The 19,931-nt window shown below is 46.0% G+C and overlaps 2 protein-coding genes across 2 annotated transcripts; one reads left to right on the top strand and one right to left on the bottom strand.

The window, feature by feature from the left end:
* Nucleotides 1-671: 671 nt before the first annotated feature.
* LOC120844439 lies at nt 672-10,187 on the bottom strand. The gene is made up of 6 exons (XM_040216227.3): nt 9,685-10,187; nt 7,474-7,602; nt 3,971-4,101; nt 2,890-3,039; nt 1,965-2,052; nt 672-1,246 (listed from the first exon to the last, which is right to left on the bottom strand). Exons 1-6 carry the CDS (start codon nt 9,835-9,837, stop codon nt 1,070-1,072), a joined length of 828 nt encoding a protein of 275 aa, XP_040072161.1. The 5' UTR covers nt 9,838-10,187; the 3' UTR covers nt 672-1,069.
* Nucleotides 10,188-11,624: 1,437 nt separating this feature from the next.
* On the top strand, nt 11,625-18,499 carry LOC115315799. The gene is made up of 2 exons (XM_029975108.2): nt 11,625-12,816; nt 15,473-18,499. Exon 2 carries the CDS (start codon nt 15,473-15,475, stop codon nt 17,264-17,266), a length of 1,794 nt encoding a protein of 597 aa, XP_029830968.2. The 5' UTR covers nt 11,625-12,816; the 3' UTR covers nt 17,267-18,499.
* The last annotated feature ends 1,432 nt before the right edge of the window (nt 18,500-19,931 follow it).

Here is a 19,931-nt window from a genome sequence, read left to right as displayed (position 1 = left end):
GAAATAATCCTTCAAGAATGTCGAACTGCCTCCGTCACGACTCGCGAGTTGCTTGACGTTCACTCTCTTCGTTTGTTTCCTGCGAAGGCCGAGCAGGCTATGAGCCCTGGTATTCCCTGGTTCTCACAGTGCATGATAGCACACAAAGGGTAAGCATCCTAAACAGGCAAATAAAGTAAAAATTTCCAAGAAAAGTTGGCGAACTCTGAATGCACAATGCAGCTGGGGAGTCATGCTGACCGGGTTTCCACAGCTCAGGCAGGTGGCAGAAATTTATGGCTGGTAGGGGCCGCTTGGTTCGCAAAATGGCGGCGGCCAGAGAGCTTTTTCTGCAAATGTCTATAGCTTATGGTTGCCCCAACAGCACGATCGTGGGGTTTCCACGATGGTTTCATACATTAGCTAACATGCGGTTTGAAGATTAAGGTTTTCAAGTATGCTACTGAACATGGCCGTCGCACAACAGGAAGAAATTGTAGTGTTAACGAAGTCTTGAAGATTGCTCATGTGCAAAGCTCTTTGGCGATGTGCAAGGAGCTTTACGTGCCAGTGATCTCGAAAACCATAGTGCGACAAGGGTAGTACTCTTTCTGCTCATTAGAGTGCTGCATGTTCTCAGATCTTATGGACATTGTGAGACAAGGACCCCAGAAGAAGGACGATTGCAGGAGGCTCCACTGGTTCCAAATCACTGATTGACACTTAATGGAAGCTCGCCTGGGATCTTGAGAGCTTCCAGGTGAGCTCCAATCTCAGGTGAGCTTCCAGTGAGTGCCAACCATCGAATCGGAATGAATCGAGCTCCCTGCCATCATCATCTTTCCGAATCCTTTCCACTCGAAAGCATTTCATGCTTCCACCTACTCGCGGAGACGGGATAAACCATTGTAGTTTTCCCGATTCGCGTTATCTGATTGATGGAAGCGTTTCGTTGATTTCTAAGGCAGACACTGATGAGTAGAAAGAAAACCATGCGTAGATAACAATTTGATCATCCACTATGCAGACACGATATCCGCATCCGAACCACATCAGCAATTTTTGATCTTCCAAGTTTATCCCGGAAAGTTTAAACATTGCCCCTCACCAGCTTAATCTTTTTTTGCCGCTTCAGCTGTGTGGCTGCACCTCCATCATTTGGTCTTTTTGATCCAAATTTTGCACGGTTTTCAGCAACCCGGACGTCGTCTGAAAGGCGACGTCTTTCATTTTTGAACTTGTACCGCAGTGCTACTCTCCACGAGTCCTGTAAAATAAAGAAATACCACAGCTTGAACAACTATCTAAATTTAAATTTAGGTCCAGCCATAGCATTTTTGCTGCGATATCAGTTATTGGGAGCCTACCAAGGGAATCGTTCCTGCGCCAAGGAATGAAATTATGGCGTCCAGCTATACTCTTTTCACCTTTGAGCTGGGGAGAGCTTTCTTTTTCACTAAAGCACCAAGGTAAAGGAACAAACGCGACTGACCCGTTTCCCACCCCAACCCAGACAACTATTTTTGGAGATGACCGAGGATTCTATGCGGATTATCTCTGGGAGGGGGGAGAAGAATGTTTGCAAAATCGCGTTGAGGGCAGTTCGACGTCCATCACTTCCTTCGTTTCCCATGAATGTCGAGCAGAAAAGCTTGAATGGCAGGCACTTACCAGTCTTATATATCACAATGGAAGATAACACAGAAAGGGTATGCAGCACTCATAAAAAAAATTAAGTGGGAACTTTCAAGAGGGGCGAGAAAACGTTTAATGCAAAACCGCCAAAACAGGTAGAGAACCGCACTGAGCGGGTGTTCACAGTCCAAGAGGGTGGCAGAAAATTTCTAGCTGATAGAGGGCCAGCTGCATCAGCATCAGCAACATGGCGGCGGCCTAGGAGCGTTTTTTGGAAAGATGTATAGAAGCACCAATGCTAAGAATTGATCGCAGCTATTATTATAAACGTGCAAAAGAAATGTGCTTACTGATCCAGTTCCTATAACATGTTGGAGCTGAGGGTACTTGTCAGTTAGTAGCTGAGTGACCTTGGAGTAAAAGTGCTGAGATGGGAACCTGCAGAAAAGTCGTGCCCATTCTTATGGCTCAACAATCTCTAATATTATAACCCACATTGTGAATCAATAGGTCCCGTATGCAGACTGAGCCTACGCGAGGAAGATGCAAGGTATTGTTCAGATGGTACACAGTGCATCAATGTTTTAAACATGCCAATGACCCCCAATCGATTATAACTAGTCGCACCAAATTTTCAGATATTTAAAAAAAAAAAGGAATATCTACACATTTTCCGCTTAGCAAATTCTTGTAATATGAATTTCGACAAAGAGACATGTTGTCCTATTGAAGGAAAACGAGCAAGTTACTTAAAACTTCCATTAATTTTACACACCAGCAACACATACACCTGTAAATACAGCGAGGGCATGGATTGCTTCTAGCAAATGACAAGAAGTGACCTAACTAACCAAACATTTCTCTAGCCTGAACTGACTAATTTCATTTTTGGCGCAGCGGTCTCGACCAAGAAGCCTAAAATTCAGCACAAAGATGCACTTGTGAAACAACGCAAATAAGCCATCAATCTACTATGTTTACCACTGCACAAAATTTGGCAAGATAAGGACCAGAAAGAAGCAACCTAGCTTTTTTTCCGAATTACTTTTTTTTTTTGTATACAAGGAGGGTTAGAGGGATTAAACCCACTTCAAATATATTGCAAAAATTAGTTTCACCTGCTTCGATACTGTGATTTAAGACATAGGTTTAGCTGGATACAGAAAGATACAGCAAGACAAAGGTTGACCGGTGCCCACAAAGAAGTCACCCATGAAAGGAACTGGAAATGATGAAGCTAGGAATAAGTCCGAATTTTGAGACCACCTTACTTACACTGTTATGTTCACCATTGCACGAAAGAGGAGCTCCACAATCTTTCGGAATGATGAAGATGTCAGAGGTTTGCCAGAGATGATCGTATCATGGAGAGCTCCAAGCTTGGGGAAAATGAAGGTGTTCCCATCGTCGTCTGAACACGAAGGCCTAAAAATAGTGCAATTAATTTATAAGAAAATGATTATTAAAAAAAAAAGAAAAAAAAATGTTGCTATGTAGAAGCATATAAAAAAAAAACAAAAAAACAGAAATACAATAAATATGTTATAGGCGTCTCACATGCTTTTTCTCAACCTCATTTTAAAGCGATAGCTGTTATGGGCTCTTCACCCCCCTTTGAAATGATGGTGTAGAGAAACCGTCGTCGATATTGATCAATGCTCTAAAACATTTGTTACACTTTGCCGCTGCCAGGGATCGAACTATGGGCCTACTGTGTGTGAGCCAAGTGCTTTACCACCTGAGCTATCAGCTCTGTGTTCCCTGAATAAACTGCATGTGGTGAGGACACATGCGTGTATCAGTCTTGTGAAGCGCCCGTGTTCCTCCCAGGAACTTAGCCAGGGTCTTGTTTCGGAAGAGGGAGGGAGGGAGGGAGGGGGGGGGGGGGCAGAGGCCAAATGCTGTATGAGGGGGAGGAGGGAGAGGAGGCCCCAGCAAAATGGAAGATATTGGGGGGGGGGGGGGAGGGGGCCGGGCCCCATGGGCCCCCCTGGATACGTGCCTGGTTCCTCCATTGCCCAGGGAACGCAGCAGAACACAATGGTCCATGTACGTGAGATGCGTCAAAGAAGTAGATGAAACAAAACGGCACCGCGCAGGTAAAGCTACTAGCCGACATGTGATCCAAGCAAACAATAAATAAAAAGACGCGAACCAAAATGGCTAGATGTCACCACCCTAAGCAAAGCGCACATGTACGGTAGGCACCCGGTGAGACGCTAGTGCAGCTGGTATGAGCGTTTCCATTGATGCCACTTTGTCCGCCGTTCTATAGTGACAGCGGAATAGAAGCATTTCGAGGCTGCCTTGTATCACAACATAGCCTCTATAGTCGCAACCATTAAAACACACTTACAGCTCAAAGGGCTCGATGCCTACCAATGGTACATCTGGAGAGGAGTCATCTGGAGAAGTTTCATCTGGCAAGCTCTCTCTTTGGGCGGTTTCACAGTTTTCAGTGCGCACCGTCTCCAATGAAGCCTCCTCCTAAAACGAAAGGAAATCCCTGCAGTGTAAAGTTACTGGATTTGTGTTAAGGACCCCAGCAGGCTGTTTTAATGATATAACGGTTTGTACTTTACATGCTATAAGTAAGGTTTGGTGTATTTATTACTTATAAATGCCGCTAGATGCTCGCCGTTTCAGGAATTCAGTATAAATCGTAATGTACAAAATTTTCATATGCACACATGAAAGAATAAAAAAACGCAGTGGACAAGAACAAACCAAGATATCTTTCCAGAGGTCCTATTTCGGCCCTGTCCACCTTCCGTTTCTTATCCTTTCGTGTGTGGATATGAACCTTCACCAATACGCTCGTCTTCAATAATACAGAAATTCGGCACCGTATTCTTGGTTCGTGGCTCATAATCTGAGCCCGAATTTGAAGCTTAAGCTCTTCGGTAGATGCAAACATGCACAGCATGCAATTTCACATAGTGTCAAACAGAGATGCTGTTCAATGCTAAGAATAATATGCGGAGTACAGTGCAACACCGTCCAGTAGAGCATGCAAGCCATATCACTTTGAAAAAGACATGGCCCTGACTGGCCCCCTCCTTCTAATGCAACACTCAAACTGCTCTGGTATCCAGTACTAACACGAAACAAAGTTTATCTAACGAGGACCTCGATACATACATTAGCAAGCGATATAAGCAGGAAAGCATGAGTGACGACCAGGCTGTGGCCAGTCACTTGCTGCGGCTATGTGGTCTGCGCAGCCCGGTCACCGCTTGCATATTCCAGCTCACACCACCAGCAACTGTACTTGCATATACAATACGAGCACATAGCCCCAAATCCTCAGTTTTGCTGGGACCTCCTCTCCCTGCCCGCTCCCCCTCCCCCATCTATGCCATTTTGACATGGGCGGTCCCCCCCCTCGACAAAACCCTATGTGCCCGATACAATACTCTATATATAGGGTGGTCCAAGTCACCAGGATCGATCTAAAATGGACCATAAAAACAGGCGCCTGCACGTAGCAATCTAAACCTTTCGTCAAAGATCTATTTCACGGGTCAATTTTTTTTTTGTAAAATTACAAAAAATAGGACTAAGAAAATTGCCAGGGTTAACGGCAGGCAACGACCCAGACGACCAAGCCCAGTAGCAGGGCGTGTTTGGCGATCGTATTCATAGATGGCATCGGGAGCAGCGTCCGACGGTGCAGCCGACCAGCTAAAGCTAGCAGACGACACGTTGGCAGCAAAAGCGCTGTCGTTATGCAGACACATTTTTTTTTACTTTAAGTTCTGCTTTTATTGCCCGCATTTATTTTTTAACCGAAGGTACATTTGAAAAAGATTATCTTCATTTTATAAAACCTTGGTCGCAAGCCGTCGCAGTAAGGAGGTAGCCCATCAATCTATACGAACGCCAAACACACCTTGCTACTAGACCCCTGTCGTCTGCGTCACTGTCCGCCGTAGACCCTGGCAAGTTTCTTGGCCTTATTTTTTACAGAAAGAGAGCTACGCTTTCTAATTTTACAAAAAGAAAGCGACATGTGAAATACACCTCTGACAAAAAGTCTAGATTGCTACGTGCAGGTGTCGATTTCTATGATCCATTTTATATCGATCCTGGTGACTTGGACCACCCTATACTTTGGTCTACGTGCTTGAGTGCAGGCGAACAATCACACTGAACTTCTCATCAGTTCCCTTATCTCTCAAGGTGCTTCTTTACAAAACGCTCGTGCGCTCTAAGCTGGAATATGCCTCTTGAATTGGGAACCCTGGCATTAACGTGTTGATATTGGCTTTTGAAGCAATTCAGAACAGATCTGTTTGTTTCATCCTTGCTAATTATCACTGCACTGCCAGTGTAACATCAATGAAAATAAGTTTGAACCTACCTAACCTTGCATTACGTGGAAATCTTAACAGTGTGTCTGTTCCACAAAATTTATTACTATAATCCTCTGCTATGTGACAAGTTACTGACACCTCTTTACATATCATAATTTCTTGACCATCCACAGATGGGCATTCCTCAATGTAACACTACAACTTTTTATAATTTATTTATACCTCAGACGACGGTCTTATGGAATCACCTTCCAGCATCTGTGGCATCCATATCCGATTCCATCGCTTCTAAACGATGCCTTAACAGTGTTAACTTTTAGCATTTCATTATTATGTATTTTTTTCATTCTTAAGATTGTCGTTTGTTTGCTTTTGATTGTTGTTTGTTTGCTTTTGATGTCTCCTTGTAACACACTCCCCTCTGCAATGTCCTCAGGCCCTGAGTAGGGTGACCATATTCCTCAAGTAAGAAAACGGGACATCCCAGCGGTAAAGGGGGGGGGGGGGGGGGGTACTAAAGTTTGAGAAAAAAATGTAATTAAATTCTACATGCGTGCTATTCCTACATGATTCTACATCCGTGCTATATCCAGTAACTAAAAAAAAATATTTCTACCGTCCTCGCGAAAGAAAAAGTGTTTGTGGGCAAGAACAGTCCTAAATTTTACTCTCTGGGTAAATATTGTAAAGTACCTACGGTTAGTTTTGTAAAATATACTTGCAACGAATAGGCATAGTTGCAGTTTGCTTCTACTCGCTTGGTGCCAATTTTGAAACTATGTACTTCTGCGAAAACGGGACATGATTCTATATTGGGATAAAAAGACGGGACGGCAGAAATGGGCCTGAAAAACGGGACTGTCCCGGCCAAAACGGGACGTCTGGTCACCCTAGCCCTGAGGGTCTGAAGATGAAGATGCTCAGGAGCATCTTCAACTTCCTTCATCAGTAAACAGAAGTCCGCCATTAGTGTAGCACATATGGCGTTTTCAGATGATGATGATAGTGATCAAAGTGGCCAGACTGAATTCCGGAAAGGGTCTATTGTAGTTTTAAAGGTGGCCATTAATAAAAGCCAACCCAATTGACACGGTTCCCGAAACAGCAACAGGCTTTGAGATATTCATCTGTTAATTTTTCCTTTTTTTGCTTAACTCAAAACCACACGCTGAAAGGTGCACCTGATTATGATGCAAAAAAAAAAGTGACGCCCGTGTTTCATGCCCTTCGCCACTATCTCGACAGACAGCGTGTCTGCTGGAGGCGCCGGCGTCACACTTGCTGGATAGTGACGGACGTACAGAAGTGACAGGACGCTTTTCTACCAATCATAATCAGGCACCAAGCTCCACAAACATACAGTGAAGGCGGCATTAACATAGCTATCACCATTAAAAAATTTTTAAAGAATAAAAAATTAAAAAAACGCTCGTATAGACACAGCCTATCACAGTTGTGATTATATTCCTAGTAATAAACCGTTTCTTTCTTTTTTTTTTCATTAATGCTTGATATACCTTGAACTTGTTGCAAAACCAAATACCTGAGTGGAAGATGAGCCTGGCCCACCCTCTGGGACAGTTACAATGGGCAGGAGAGTGATTTTAGCCATGTCATGTATTTCGTCGTCCGCAGCAAGGTCAGTGTATTCTTCAAATACCAAATCCAGCATCTGTAAAATGTATGCGCATGGACTAGCTTCACATATATCTAACCCAAAAATATTTTTATATAGTTAGTAAATCAGCTCCAGAGGCACTTAGCTTCTTTTCAGTTCTCATATGTGCTGGCTCAAATCAGTCCTATTCAATGAAGAGTAAAGGCTATAGGCACGAGCTCGTGCACGTTGACCGGAAATGGCCATACGCACGACGTGGAGAGCTTACTGTAAATATTGTCAAATGCCCTACAAAAAAAAAGTAAAAAAAAAAGAGGTGTCTAGCGTTACGTCCAACGCTGTGGCTAGCGTTACGTCCAGACAGAGCACTGAAATGGATATGCCTAACCTTCTCCCCCACCCTCCTCTCTCGCCCCTGTGAACCTAGGGAAGGCGGCGATTTGGACGTACGGTGTGGCTAGCGTTCCAGACGGAACGATAGCTGCTACTAGAGTTCCGTCTGGAACGCGGAGCTAGAGCTCGTGCCATTTGGGTCACCCTTTTCCGACGGCGCGTGTATCATTGGGGGGCTCGTTAACACCCCCCCCCCCCCTCCCCTGCATTCACGCCGCTTCGCGGCGACAGTATGCGGCTGCTAATTACAAAACTAAGAGGGAGTTTTCGTAGACCATGTTTCGTTCACCGCTAAGCCCTCTGCAACGAAGAAGCCGCTACTGCGCCTGTGCGCCCATGCCCTTGACTGTAGAGTTCCGACATCATAGCAAGCTGCGTAGGGCATTGCGGGACGGCGAAAACGGTCTATGAAAACTCCCTATTAACCCACTTAGCCCTCCGTACACGCCGCCCAGCCAGCAACCCAAACCCGCTATGCCCTATTGCACCTCCGGCCATTTAGTTCAGCGAAGTTTCGTCGACAACATGCCTTCATGTCTTTCAGAGATAATTGTAAAAGAGAAATGTAAATACCGACAAAAAAAAAAATCGAGAAGAAAAAAAAAGAAGTAAACCCACACTGCGGTTCGAACCCGGGCCCGCTGCGTGTAAGGCAGACACCTTTCCACTACACTACACCACCACTTCAGAAAGGATAAAGCCTACGGACTCCGGAGTGCACTTCAAACGGAAATAGCTATACGCACTCCGCTAGTCTCATATAAAAGGAATAGTCACAACAACTCATTCTTTTAAGCGGTGGCATAGCGTAGTGGTTAAGGTGTCAGCTTCGTACGCTAGTGGACGTGGGTTCGATCCGCGGTGGTCCCACTTTCTTTTTGTTTCGTTTTCTCAAACATTTTGTTTTGTCGAAGCATTTGGCAATATTTACTTTTTTTTTTTTTTGTTTTTTGTTTTTTCCCCGGTGAACACTAAAAGATTCGTTGCCGACGAAACTTCGCAAAACTAAATGGTACGGGACTCCCTTTCCTGATGCGATCGGGGACAGCGGGGCTTGGGTTGCCGGCTGGACGCCGCGAAGCGGCGTGTACTGGTTACGTTTTGTAATTAGCAGCCTCACACTGTCGCCGCGAAGCGGGGGGAACGCAGGCGGGCTCCCCAGCGATACACGTGCCATTCGAAAAGGGTGACCCGAGCGGCATGAGCTCTCCGCAGAGTGCGTGTAGCCATTTCCGTCCGAAGCGCACTCCGGAGTGCGTATAGCTTTACTCCTTCAGAAACTAGCCTTCAACATTTGCTTTATACGAGACCCAACTTGGACGTTACTTTAGTGGCGACCATCGTTCCGCCTGGACGGAACTCTAGACACTTCCTTTTGGATTACAATGTCGCTTGCTCCCGTTGCTTTCATGCGGATTGCCTCGTCGCGCGAGTGACCGAGCGACAGCGAAGCGGGTTCACCGACGCTTGCCTCGTCACTCGCCAAATCGCTTTCATGCGGTCTATACTTTACTCTTCGCGCTAAAACGTCATTTCCTCATATAACATGTACCCTTTCCAAGATAGATTCGAAGATGACGGTGGTTTAGGCGGTTAAAATCTTATCACTTCGATATTTTTTTCTGGATTAGGTGGTTCACAGCTTCGCAGTTCGGTGTCTTCTCTATCCTTCGTTTACTTAGCTTACTGTGACCTGCTACAGTTCGAGCACGGGGAAAATGTCAACAGAAACGAGGCACTTGCCTGAAACCTGACAGAAGACAGTTTGATGGAGTTCCCAAGAACGGGGCACGTAGCCACCGCATGTTTCAAAGAGTTTACCGATCCATCCTCGAGCTTGAAAGACCTGGCAGCCTTTAGGTGAGGCACGGTGACCAGACACCGCACGGGCGGCATTGTCGAACGCTGCTAAAGCCACGCGAGCAGCTAGGCGCGAAAATACTGACATTCGTTTGGCTCGTCAACTCGGTAAACTCGCCAACCGTCATTCGTCACCACCGCAAGTAACGCGCCAAACAGAACAAAGGAACGATAAGTGGGTGAAGGCTGTGGGTGGATAGATGGCTGAACCGATGGTTAATGGTGTATATGTGGCAGCTTGCGCCACCTAGTGTAGCTTAAGCACACAATATATTCCGGAAAATACTTGAGGAACAAACCGCGCCAAAACTAAGAATTTAAACAAAAACACTTTACTATTCGTAAAGACAGGGGACGGGAGAACACCATCTTTCAATTTTCAACAAACAAATGATTTATTGCCGGACGCTTCTCCTTCGGAGTTCCACTACAGGAGAGGGAAAGTTAAAAGGAGGGGGAAGGGGAAGGGGGCGGACAAGACAAGGCCCCGGGAGAAAACTCGGGGAAAGTAAAGCGCAGAGACAGCGGGAAGGAGGGGGAGGAAGGAGGCATCCCGATTTCCCTCTCAGGAGTAGGGACCACTCGCCCGGCCCGCCAAGGACGGCAACTCCGGTCTAAGGAATGTCACCTCTCTCTCCGACAGCGACAGCGAGGCCGAGGAAATGTTCTTCGGCGCCTCTTTTATGGGGTACGCCTCCACGATCTCGCGCCCGTAGCGGTTCTTGTTGGCCCCCAGAACACGCGCGGACGGGAACTCGGGGGCACATGGAGCGCAAACCTTGAGGTGATGGACCATGGGGTGTTGGGAGTCCCCCTCGTTTTTTTCTATTTCTCTCTCATGTTCGCGCAGGCGGTCGTTGAGGCAGCGGCCCGTCTGTACGATGTACTCTGCCCCGCACGAGAAGGGCACGGAATACACCCGTCCGACCGCGCAGGGAACGAAAGGGGCCGCGTGCCTCTTGGCGCGGCCTCAACTGCCACCTGCGCGAACATAGGAGAGAAATAGAAAAAAAAACGACGAGGACTCCCAACCAGGGGCGGATGCAGGAATTTCCTGAGGAGGGGGTCAGGTGTTGGTCAGCGCACCACATGTTTAGGACCCCCCCCCCCCTCTCCCTCGTTTCACGCCCTAAATTTTACACATGCAGAATTCAAGAGGGGGGTCAGGACATCCGGACCCCCCCTCTAAATCCGCCCCTGCTCCCAACACCCCATGGTCCATCACCTCAAGGTTTGCGCTCCATGTGCCCCCGAGTTCCCGTCCGCGCGTGTTTTGGGGGCCATCAAGAACCGCTACGGGCGCGAGATCGTGGAGGCGTACGCCATAAAAGAGGCGCCGAAGAACATTTCCATTGACTTAAAACGAAAGAAACACACAAGAGGACGAAACAGACGACACAGCTTTCGACTTGCAGCTACAGATTTACTGGGGCGGCTAGCCGCTCAGAGCTCGACTTGGGGAGGCGATGGGGAAAGAGGGGAGGGCGATGAGGGGAGGTGTAAGAACACAGGGAGACCGTTGCGGGGGCGAACACAGCGGGCTGTCGAGGGAGGTGACATTCCTTAGACCGGAGTTGACGTCCTTGACGGGCCGGGCGAGTGGTCCCTGCTCCTGAGAGGGAAATTGGGATGCCTCCTTCCTTCCTCTCCTTCCCGCTGTCTCTGCGCTTTACTTTCCCGCAGTTTCCTCCCGGGGCCTTGTCTTGCCCCCTCTTTCCCTTCTCCCTCCTTTTAACTTTCCCTCTCCTGTAGTGGAGCTCCGAAGGAGAAGCGTCCGGCAATAAATCATTTGTTTGTTGAAAGTTGAAAGATATGTTGTCCCGTCCCCTGTCTTTACGTATATAACTCTTTCTGAAACCTATATCATTACCAACGCGCTCACTAACAAGTTTACTACTCGACAGCTCTCAAAATTGAGGATACGTAAACGGCGTAAACAGGCAACGTCCAGAAAGTAATGGCGGCACCTTGCACCGCATAGAGCGCCGAGCTCATGGTCGAGCTGCTTTGCCGGCTTTGCCACACTCCGCCATTGATCTCTATATTGCTCTCCGCCACCCCGCCAAAGTTGAGTGGAGTGTCGGAGACCTCTTTTCAACAGAATGAAAAAACATTTCAAGGGCACAGCAATGCACAATTTTGAAGGGCTGTTCTCATGTTAGCCATCAAACGCATGTGAAATTATTAGGAACGAAACTATACATATGCATCTACGTATCCTTCGATTCATCTACCCAAAGCCGTATGCAGCCAACGCCACTGATCTCAATGGCCAACGCAGGCGCGTACGCGCGTACTTTCGGAACGGATACGTCTTTGGCTTTGCTTGGTTTCGTCCACAATTGTCATAGAGATCAGTGTCGTCCACGTACTATGAGAAGCGGCAACTCTTCAGATAGCGGCCATTTTACACCTCCGGCCCCCTCCAAAAAGAAAAAAAGTATATACAAGCTCGTTGAATACAGCATGGGAATGTACCTACATCGTTGGAAAGTACTAAGGGTAATCATTTTGCTTTCTGGAAAAAAATGTGTTTTACACCTGGCCGCTGGAAATTGGAATTAAAAAAAAAATGCTGCAAGCAAAAAACGCAACTAATTTCTACGTGTGTTTCTTAGTATATTATTTATGATGTTATGTTATGTATTAAGACCAATGAGAAATACACAAAGGTCTTTTTTTTACTTTCTTTTTAGTATCTACTGGTTGTTTGGTGATCTACTGATATGTATGGGGCCCATCTACTGACTTCGATTTTTTTTTCCATCTGGTAACGCTGGTCCAGCATTTGCTGGCACTGCTCGCAGCGCGTGGAGGGCTGTCACGGCTTCACTTTACGTTGGCTGCGCTCATGTGGAGTGGCCGCGTGGGCACCTGCTTCGGTTCCCCGTCCTGACCACGTTGTCCCCACTCACGTGGTGTGGCCGTGTGGACACTTGCTTCGGTTTCCCGTCCTGACTAACGAAACAGCCACTGCAGAGCATCACATCCGAGCGACGTCGTACGCATCCAAAGGTATATATGACCCAGGACGCGTTGATTTCGGTCTCTGCCTGCTCCTGTCAATTTGACGCACGCTGCGTTCCGCGTTATCTTCCACCCGCCACAAAATCTCGCCGTGGAAGAAGCGCCGGGGAGAGAGAAAGTCAGCTTTTTCCTCAGAGCAGAGCCACCGAAAATTGGCAGCCTTGGCGGAGCGGGCGAATGAACATGCTGGTGGGAAAGAAATCGGGATGCCGCCTTTCCTTCCGTTCTTTCCCGCTATTTCGGCAAGTTTCGTTTTCGCACCGTTCCCTTCACGCGGCTTTCTCTGGAGCCACTCTCTATAGCACTGATGTGATTGCTGCCCCAAACTGCGCCAAGGGGCTAACCCCGCTACGTCCTGCTACGGTAGCCTGCGCCAAAGGACGAATATTGGTCGCCTTTGAAAACCGAAACTAAACCGGGTACCGTAATTGAGCACACATGATATAGGTGGTTCAAGCAGCCGTCCGACACAGTACCCTGCATCAATCGTTCATCTGGTCTTGCATGGTTTTTCCTGCCGTCTCTAGTCTCGCGTCTTTTAAAAAAAATTTAATCATAGACATGGGCATGTGCGGACGCTACGACGCTAGCGTGCTGGTTACCAGCCATGCCGTCATGCTGTGAAACGAAACCATGTTTTTGCGCGGCGGGAGTGATTTCATGGGCTGAAGCACTCGCTCCTAAAAGCAACGGCCGTGGCCAACCATATTTGGTCCCTGCCTTCCAGTCACTGTGGTCGCACGACATCGGGTGTTGCCGTCCCCACGTCACTGCAGTAATGGCACTTTCTGAACTGAAACGTAAGGACAATCCTGTTCTTGTTTAATGCGCTACTACAAACATACCTTAAGCTCAAAGACTGCAGTGTCGAAGTATTGATTACCTAGGTTAATCTCGGTAGGCTTTCTTTCGAGACGTACCCGGGTACGTGAAAAATGAGCCGCGAAAGGAAGTTGGTGAAGAGAAGTGAGCTAAAGCAAAGAACGCAATGTCCGCATGCTGAACCCGCACAGCGTGCTTATTTGTCTCGAGTTCAGTCGTTGCACAAACCGATCCAAGAACTTTTTGATCCTGGCTCGCGATGTCTTGCATCGATGCGCTCAGGTTTTTTTTTTTTTTTTTTCCTCTTTCTTTTTTTTTTTTCTTTCTTTCTTTCTGTGTTTAGCTTGTACCTCGTTTGCCGCCTTGGCAAGAACGTGTCGCTGGACTTTTTTTTTTTTTTCTCGTATGTTGGACAGTTACATTTTGCATACAATTTTGGGAATTAGTTGAGGCGGAGCGGAGTGGCATGGTTTCCATCGAACAGCCATCTCCGCTCGCGCGACAATTTTGCATTACAAGGCAGTAGTTACGTGCTTCATCAGTCGGAGATTGCTTCCATTTATTGTATTACTAATAAACCTAATAATGTGATATCTACTACTAAGCTGGTCATTTTCAAATAAATTTAAACATGTGGTCCGATATATTTGTATCACGTCCGGGTCACCAAATGTAGAAAAAGACAGACGAAAAGCGGCTACGTCTGACAAATTCCAAAATCGAGCTGATGTGGCACTTTTATTCCACGCGATCTTCTTTTTTCAATGGCTATCGCCACAAACTGAAGCATTACAAAATGTGTCATGTCATTGGCATTTCAGTTACATGTTGAAAGACTCCCAGGTGGTCTATGTTAACAATAATTGGTTGATTGCGGCGAGCAATGTGTCCTTCGTCTGTCCACTACTTGAAATGAATATATATTTTTCTCTACGGATATCTGCTCCAAAAGCCAGATTTGCTGTTCCACAACTCTGTTTTGGCTGCTCCAGAGGGTGCTCCAAAACGGCTTATGCCAATCACATCACTGCAGTAAAGCGAGGTTACCCCTGCTCTAACTCGACAATACTTTGTGTGTTGAAAGTTGAAAATATGTGTTTTCTTGTACCCTGTCATCGTGTTTAGTGGCCGTGCTCTATGTTTTACAAATATTTCCAAATAAAAGTTATGCTTTGTCGTTTAGAGTCATGTTCGCAAGCGATGACTCAGTACGGCAAAAAGAAGCGAGTAACTTTATATATGATACTGACTAATGGCATATGATATAATTTATCTTCTCTAAACTTACTTCCAACTTAGTTTATCTTGACGCAGAAATTAATTTATTGCAATTACATACTTCACGCCACATTGTAATGTTTAATGTCGGAAGAGATTGTGCTCTTTATGTTTCCTCGGTCCTTTGAAATGAAAACATGGACAGAAAAGACACAAAGGAAAAGGATGGACAAGGCACGACTTTGTCCTTTCTGTCTCTTCTCGATTTTTATTTCTTCGATACCTGCATGTCAGTGCAACTGAAGGAAGAGTAAAGGCACAGGCAAGAAGGTAAATTTAAAACGTTGGTAAACTTTAAACACAAGAGGACAGAAATGAGACACGGAAAAGGACCACACACCCACCGTCTCGAAGAGTTCACAGCTGTGTTAGAGACTGCGTGTATTTTTTTTTTTTCCGTTTGTGTGTGCATCTTCTTTTTCGGTGTTTCTCGGGTTTAGAAACGTTACATTGCACTTTGCCTCTAGTTGAAAGCGTGTAGTGTGAGCATCAAACTTACGTAACGAAGGTCATATCAATGAAAAGAGGGCTTCTTTCTTTTCAGATGCCAGGTGTCCGATACTTCCGGTGCCCAAGGTGTGCGTCCCACATTTTTTCGTTGAGGGTACTATTCAGGCACTTTCACTCAGTTCATGGGTACGAAAGCAACTGGGTGTGCGGCCTAAGTGGCTGCATGCGGACATTTAAACTCTTCGCTTCCTATAAAAAACATGTGTACAGAAATCACCCTGGATCAGTCGAAAGAGAAAGAGCCGTGGGAGCGAATGAACTGGTGGATGCAGCACCGAGTGTTGGGGATGCCTTTCAAAGTGATGACGTTGGTGTACAGAGTAATCCGGACGCAGAAGAAAGGCAAGAGGAGCTGCGTACAGAGACTTCACAAGTGTGTGAATCCACCCAGGGTCCAAGCGGCTGTGTAAAGCAGCTGGCTCTCCTTCTTTTCAAGTGGAAAGAGGGAAGGCGACTTCCAGAATCAACCTTAGATGAAATCACAAATGATGTGATTTCTTTCGTAAAATCCATTTTGGAACATAAACAACTCCAGCTCAACAACGAGGTGGCCGCCAACGTGAGGGAGCTATTCTGTGTTGACGAACTGGACCGGCTACTGACGACAGCTGGCCGGAACGCGTTCTGGAGGACACATCTTCCACTTGTTGAGCCCCGTACAGTAGTGCTAGGAACCAACAGCAATGGAAAAGACGACACCATGGAGTATGTGCCGCTCTGTGATCTCCTCACGTGTATCCTTGAACATCCAACCTTATCGGGTGACTTTAATGCTTACACAAAGGTTGACAACCATATGTGTTCTGTGTTTGATGGCAGTGCATTTCGCGACCATGCCTACTTTGAAGGTGACCATCACAAAATCTGCCTGCAGTTATATACTGATGAATTTGAGGTGTGCAACCCTTTGGGCAGCAAAAGAGGAAAGCATAAGATGACCGCCGTGTATTTCTCAGTGCTGAATTTTCCTGCAAGGTTCCGCTCTGCGCTATCAGGAATGCACCTGGCACTTTTAGTGAATGACCACCATGTGGACTCCTATGGTCTGCCTAAGATTCTTGCACCTTTGCTTGAGGATGTGAGCAGATTAGAAACTGAAGGCATAGTTGCAAACGGAAAAGTGATGAGAGGGTCAGTCTTTGTTTTGACTGGGGATAATCTGTCGAGCCATAGAATGGGAGGCTTTAAACGTAGTTTCAACAAAGGTAGGATTTGCAGGTTCTGCATGGCCGTGCACTGTGAAATCAACTACAAGCACCTGGAGACCGATTTCGTGCTGCGCACACCGGAAGGTCACGAGCATCATATGAACATGTTGAAGGCTGGACTGCCAACTGCATCATTGTATGGGGTCACTGCAGCTTGTGCTCTTACATGCCAGGGGTTCAATGCCACACAGCATTTTCCGCCTGACGTTATGCACGACTTGCACGAGGGTGTTATACCATTTGCACTAAGACACATCATTTCTTCCTTAATATCACAAGGACTTTTTACTCTTGCACAGTTAAACAAGGAAATTAGTGAGTGGAATTATGACCCTTGTGATGCGCGAAATAAGCCAGAGCCTATTTCTAGTGAATTTCTTAAAGGAAAGGCAACCATGAAAGGATCAGCCACGCAGGTCTTTTGCCTATTTCGTCATCTAACCTTTTTCGTTGGCGAATGTGTTCCAACAGAACACGAAGTATGGCAACTTTACTTGCTTTTTCGCGAAATCATGGATATCATCATGAGCCGGAAAATCCCAGTCTCGCACATTGGCTACCTGCAAAGGAAGATTCATTTTTTTTTGTCTCGACTTCAAGACATTGTTCCCATCTGTTAAAGTTCCTTGCAAAATGCACTACCTTATTCACTATCCGTCGTGCATGGAAAGGTTTGGACCATTAGTTGAACTTTGGGCGATGCGCTTCGAGGGAAAGCACCAATATTTCAAAGACATGGCTCGTAAAATCCGCAACTTTAAGAGTCTTTCGCACAGTCTAGCAGTGAGGCATCAGTTTTTGCAGTGTTTCTCTTTTGCAGCTGTTGGTGAGAAGAGCGTTCCCATCACAACAGGTTGTCGCCCCATACTTTGTGAACATCTTCCTGAATGCGTCAAGGAGTTTATCTCTCAGCATGATCTTGAAACTGTTGATTCATTCGTAGCGAACTCTGTGAGCATAGAAGGCAGGGTCTACAAAACAGGATGTGTTCTTGTCCAAAGTGTTCCTGACGATGCTCTGCCCGAATTTCTGCATATATGTCAAATTTTTTATGTTAACAAAGTGCTTTTATCTTTGGGGAATGTGCTTGAGACAGTCCGGTTCGACGAGCACTTTCACGTCTATGTTGTCCGTGCGACGCAAGAATTCAAAGTTGTAACATCACTTACAGACTGTACAACAGAACCATTATACATGCGGGAGCACAAAGGACAGACTGTTATAAGCGCACGTCACTCATTGCTATGAGATTTCATGGATCATTGAATGGTAGCCCACTCAGTTCTGGTGCTCTCTGCAGAAACTAGCTAAACAACGATGAGAGACAGTCGAAAAACAGGCAGTGAAAACAACTGTCACCTTTTCTCAGTTGACTCTTGCTGCGATAACTGGTTGGACAACACACACTGAGTAGAATTAGCTTTTTGATTGTTTAAAATGGTTGGACAAGACAGCTTATTTTTCTTGGTTTTTTCTTTTGATAAATGTAAAAATAGAATGATGTCACTGTCGACAGTAAAGTCAAATGTCTCCTTTTTTCTCCTGGTTCTCCAGATTTTGTGTGATCTACACCAGGATACTGCATTAGCCCATATTTTAGGAAGTCTTATGTCTCGGACTGGTTTTTTATGGGTTCTGCTTCTTTATGTGTGTGAGTTCTTGTGCATGTCGTCATATTTTCAAATCAATATTTTTCATAGGTTGACATGGTAATGTGACAGGTTCTGGCAGCATGTCATGAATATTTGTCAAACATATTATATTTTGATTTCATGTTGTGTTGTCAGAAGTAAACTGGAGACTGATTTTCTTACTGCTACACTTCGATCAATAAATATTTGTAAAAAATGATAGCATTCAGAATTTCTCCCTGGTTTCCAATTTTTTGTGGATGGAGTAATTTTTAAGAAAATTGAATATGAACTCGTATAAAATTTTGTGAACACAAAAAATTGCACGCAGGAGAGGCACTTTATTATCAACTATTTGCATGAATTACAACTAACATTATAAAAAACGACTGCTAACAACCGATGTTTTTAAGCATAAATTTAACCTATACATTTATGGGGAGGTCCACATATAAGGTTTCAGAAATCCTTTCATATTATTATTTAGCACCCTCTTCTACACCCTTCTCACACCCTCCACTAAATGGAGGGTGTAACACGAAACAACACCCCTCTCGGTACAATAATGTGGGTGCAGTAGCTGATTTAAGGGTGCTAAAGGGGTGTAGCCAAGGGTGTAAATTGCCAAAACACCCCTTTTACACCCTTAAAGGTGTAAAAACTTTTAGTGTGTATGCTAACTCCCGTTTGGCTTGCCAGATTCCACAAGCCAACAGACCAGGAGGACACGGGACCTGAACCAAGATGTCCCCACTGCGGTGCCCCCGCGACTTGTGACCACCTTCTATGGTTCTGTTCAGAGACGTTAAACGAACCCTATTGAAAATCGCTCTGATGGGACTTCAGGACTTTTTTAGAGGGTGTGAAGGGGACTTCAGGAATTTCTGAAATGTTTGAAGGGGGCGCCGATATTTCCTGGTGGGTTCGTTGGCCCCGTCAGAGGCTCTCCTGAAATGTCTGAAGTCCCCTTTACAATGCCTTGAAATGTCTGAAAGCCTGTCAATAACTTTTCTAATGGGGTCGGGAAAACGTTCAGGCTTCTTGAGATGTCTGTGGGGCCACGGCCTAGGTGGAGAAAACACATTTCGCAGAATTAGAACATAGCTACTTATTTAAGGTCAGAACGAGCGGGATGATAGGGATAATTAAGCCTAAGGAAGAAAACAAGGACGGACAACAACAAACTTTCATGGTTGTCCGTCCTTCTGGTTTTCTTCCTCGAGTTTAATTAGCTACTTATTGTTTGCGATGGGAAAAATAAGCGTTTGGAGAATGCCGATCGTATGTGTGTCCGTTAAAATTTTTATTACTGCCCTTCTATCAAACACGAGTCGGCTCCTGGACCCGTCTGTCACTGCCCGGGTGTTCGGTCTCCAAGAAGCCACTGGGGATGACCGCCCTATTTGGAGAATTCACGAGGCGCCTGCCTAGCGGCTTTTCCAAGCGAACGCGACCCCGTCCGCTCGGTGTACGTTTCTAAACGTTGTAAATGAAAATGAGGGGGGAAAATGAGAGCCAATAGTGTATGTGCGCAGGGCGCATTTCTCACTGGCTCTGGAAGGGGGGAGGGTGAGAGAAAAGCAGGGAGGTATGGGGGAGATAGAGTTAAAAATAGAGGCGAGGGAGGGTGGGGAATGGCCGAAGAAGCAAGCCG

Source organism: Ixodes scapularis, unplaced genomic scaffold (assembly GCF_016920785.2).
Source record: "Ixodes scapularis isolate PalLabHiFi unplaced genomic scaffold, ASM1692078v2 PGA_scaffold13__105_contigs__length_92229423, whole genome shotgun sequence".
In the NCBI taxonomy this organism is placed as follows: domain Eukaryota; kingdom Metazoa; phylum Arthropoda; class Arachnida; order Ixodida; family Ixodidae; genus Ixodes; species Ixodes scapularis.
This window is presented reverse-complemented; position numbering and strand designations above follow the sequence as displayed.

Coding starts and splice junctions, on each gene's coding strand:
- LOC115315799 (XM_029975108.2), top strand. CDS start 15,473: ATGCCAGGTGTCCGATACTTCCGGTGCCCAAGGTGTGCGTCCCACATT.
- LOC120844439 (XM_040216227.3), bottom strand. CDS start 9,837: ATGCCGCCCGTGCGGTGTCTGGTCACCGTGCCTCACCTAAAGGCTGCC. Junction 4,102..7,473: donor CAGGCTCATCTTCCACTCAG/GTATTTGGTTTT, acceptor CTTTCGTTTTAG/GAGGAGGCTTCATTGGAGAC. Junction 3,040..3,970: donor GGCATCGAGCCCTTTGAGCT/GTAAGTGTGTTT, acceptor CACTATTTTTAG/GCCTTCGTGTTCAGACGACG.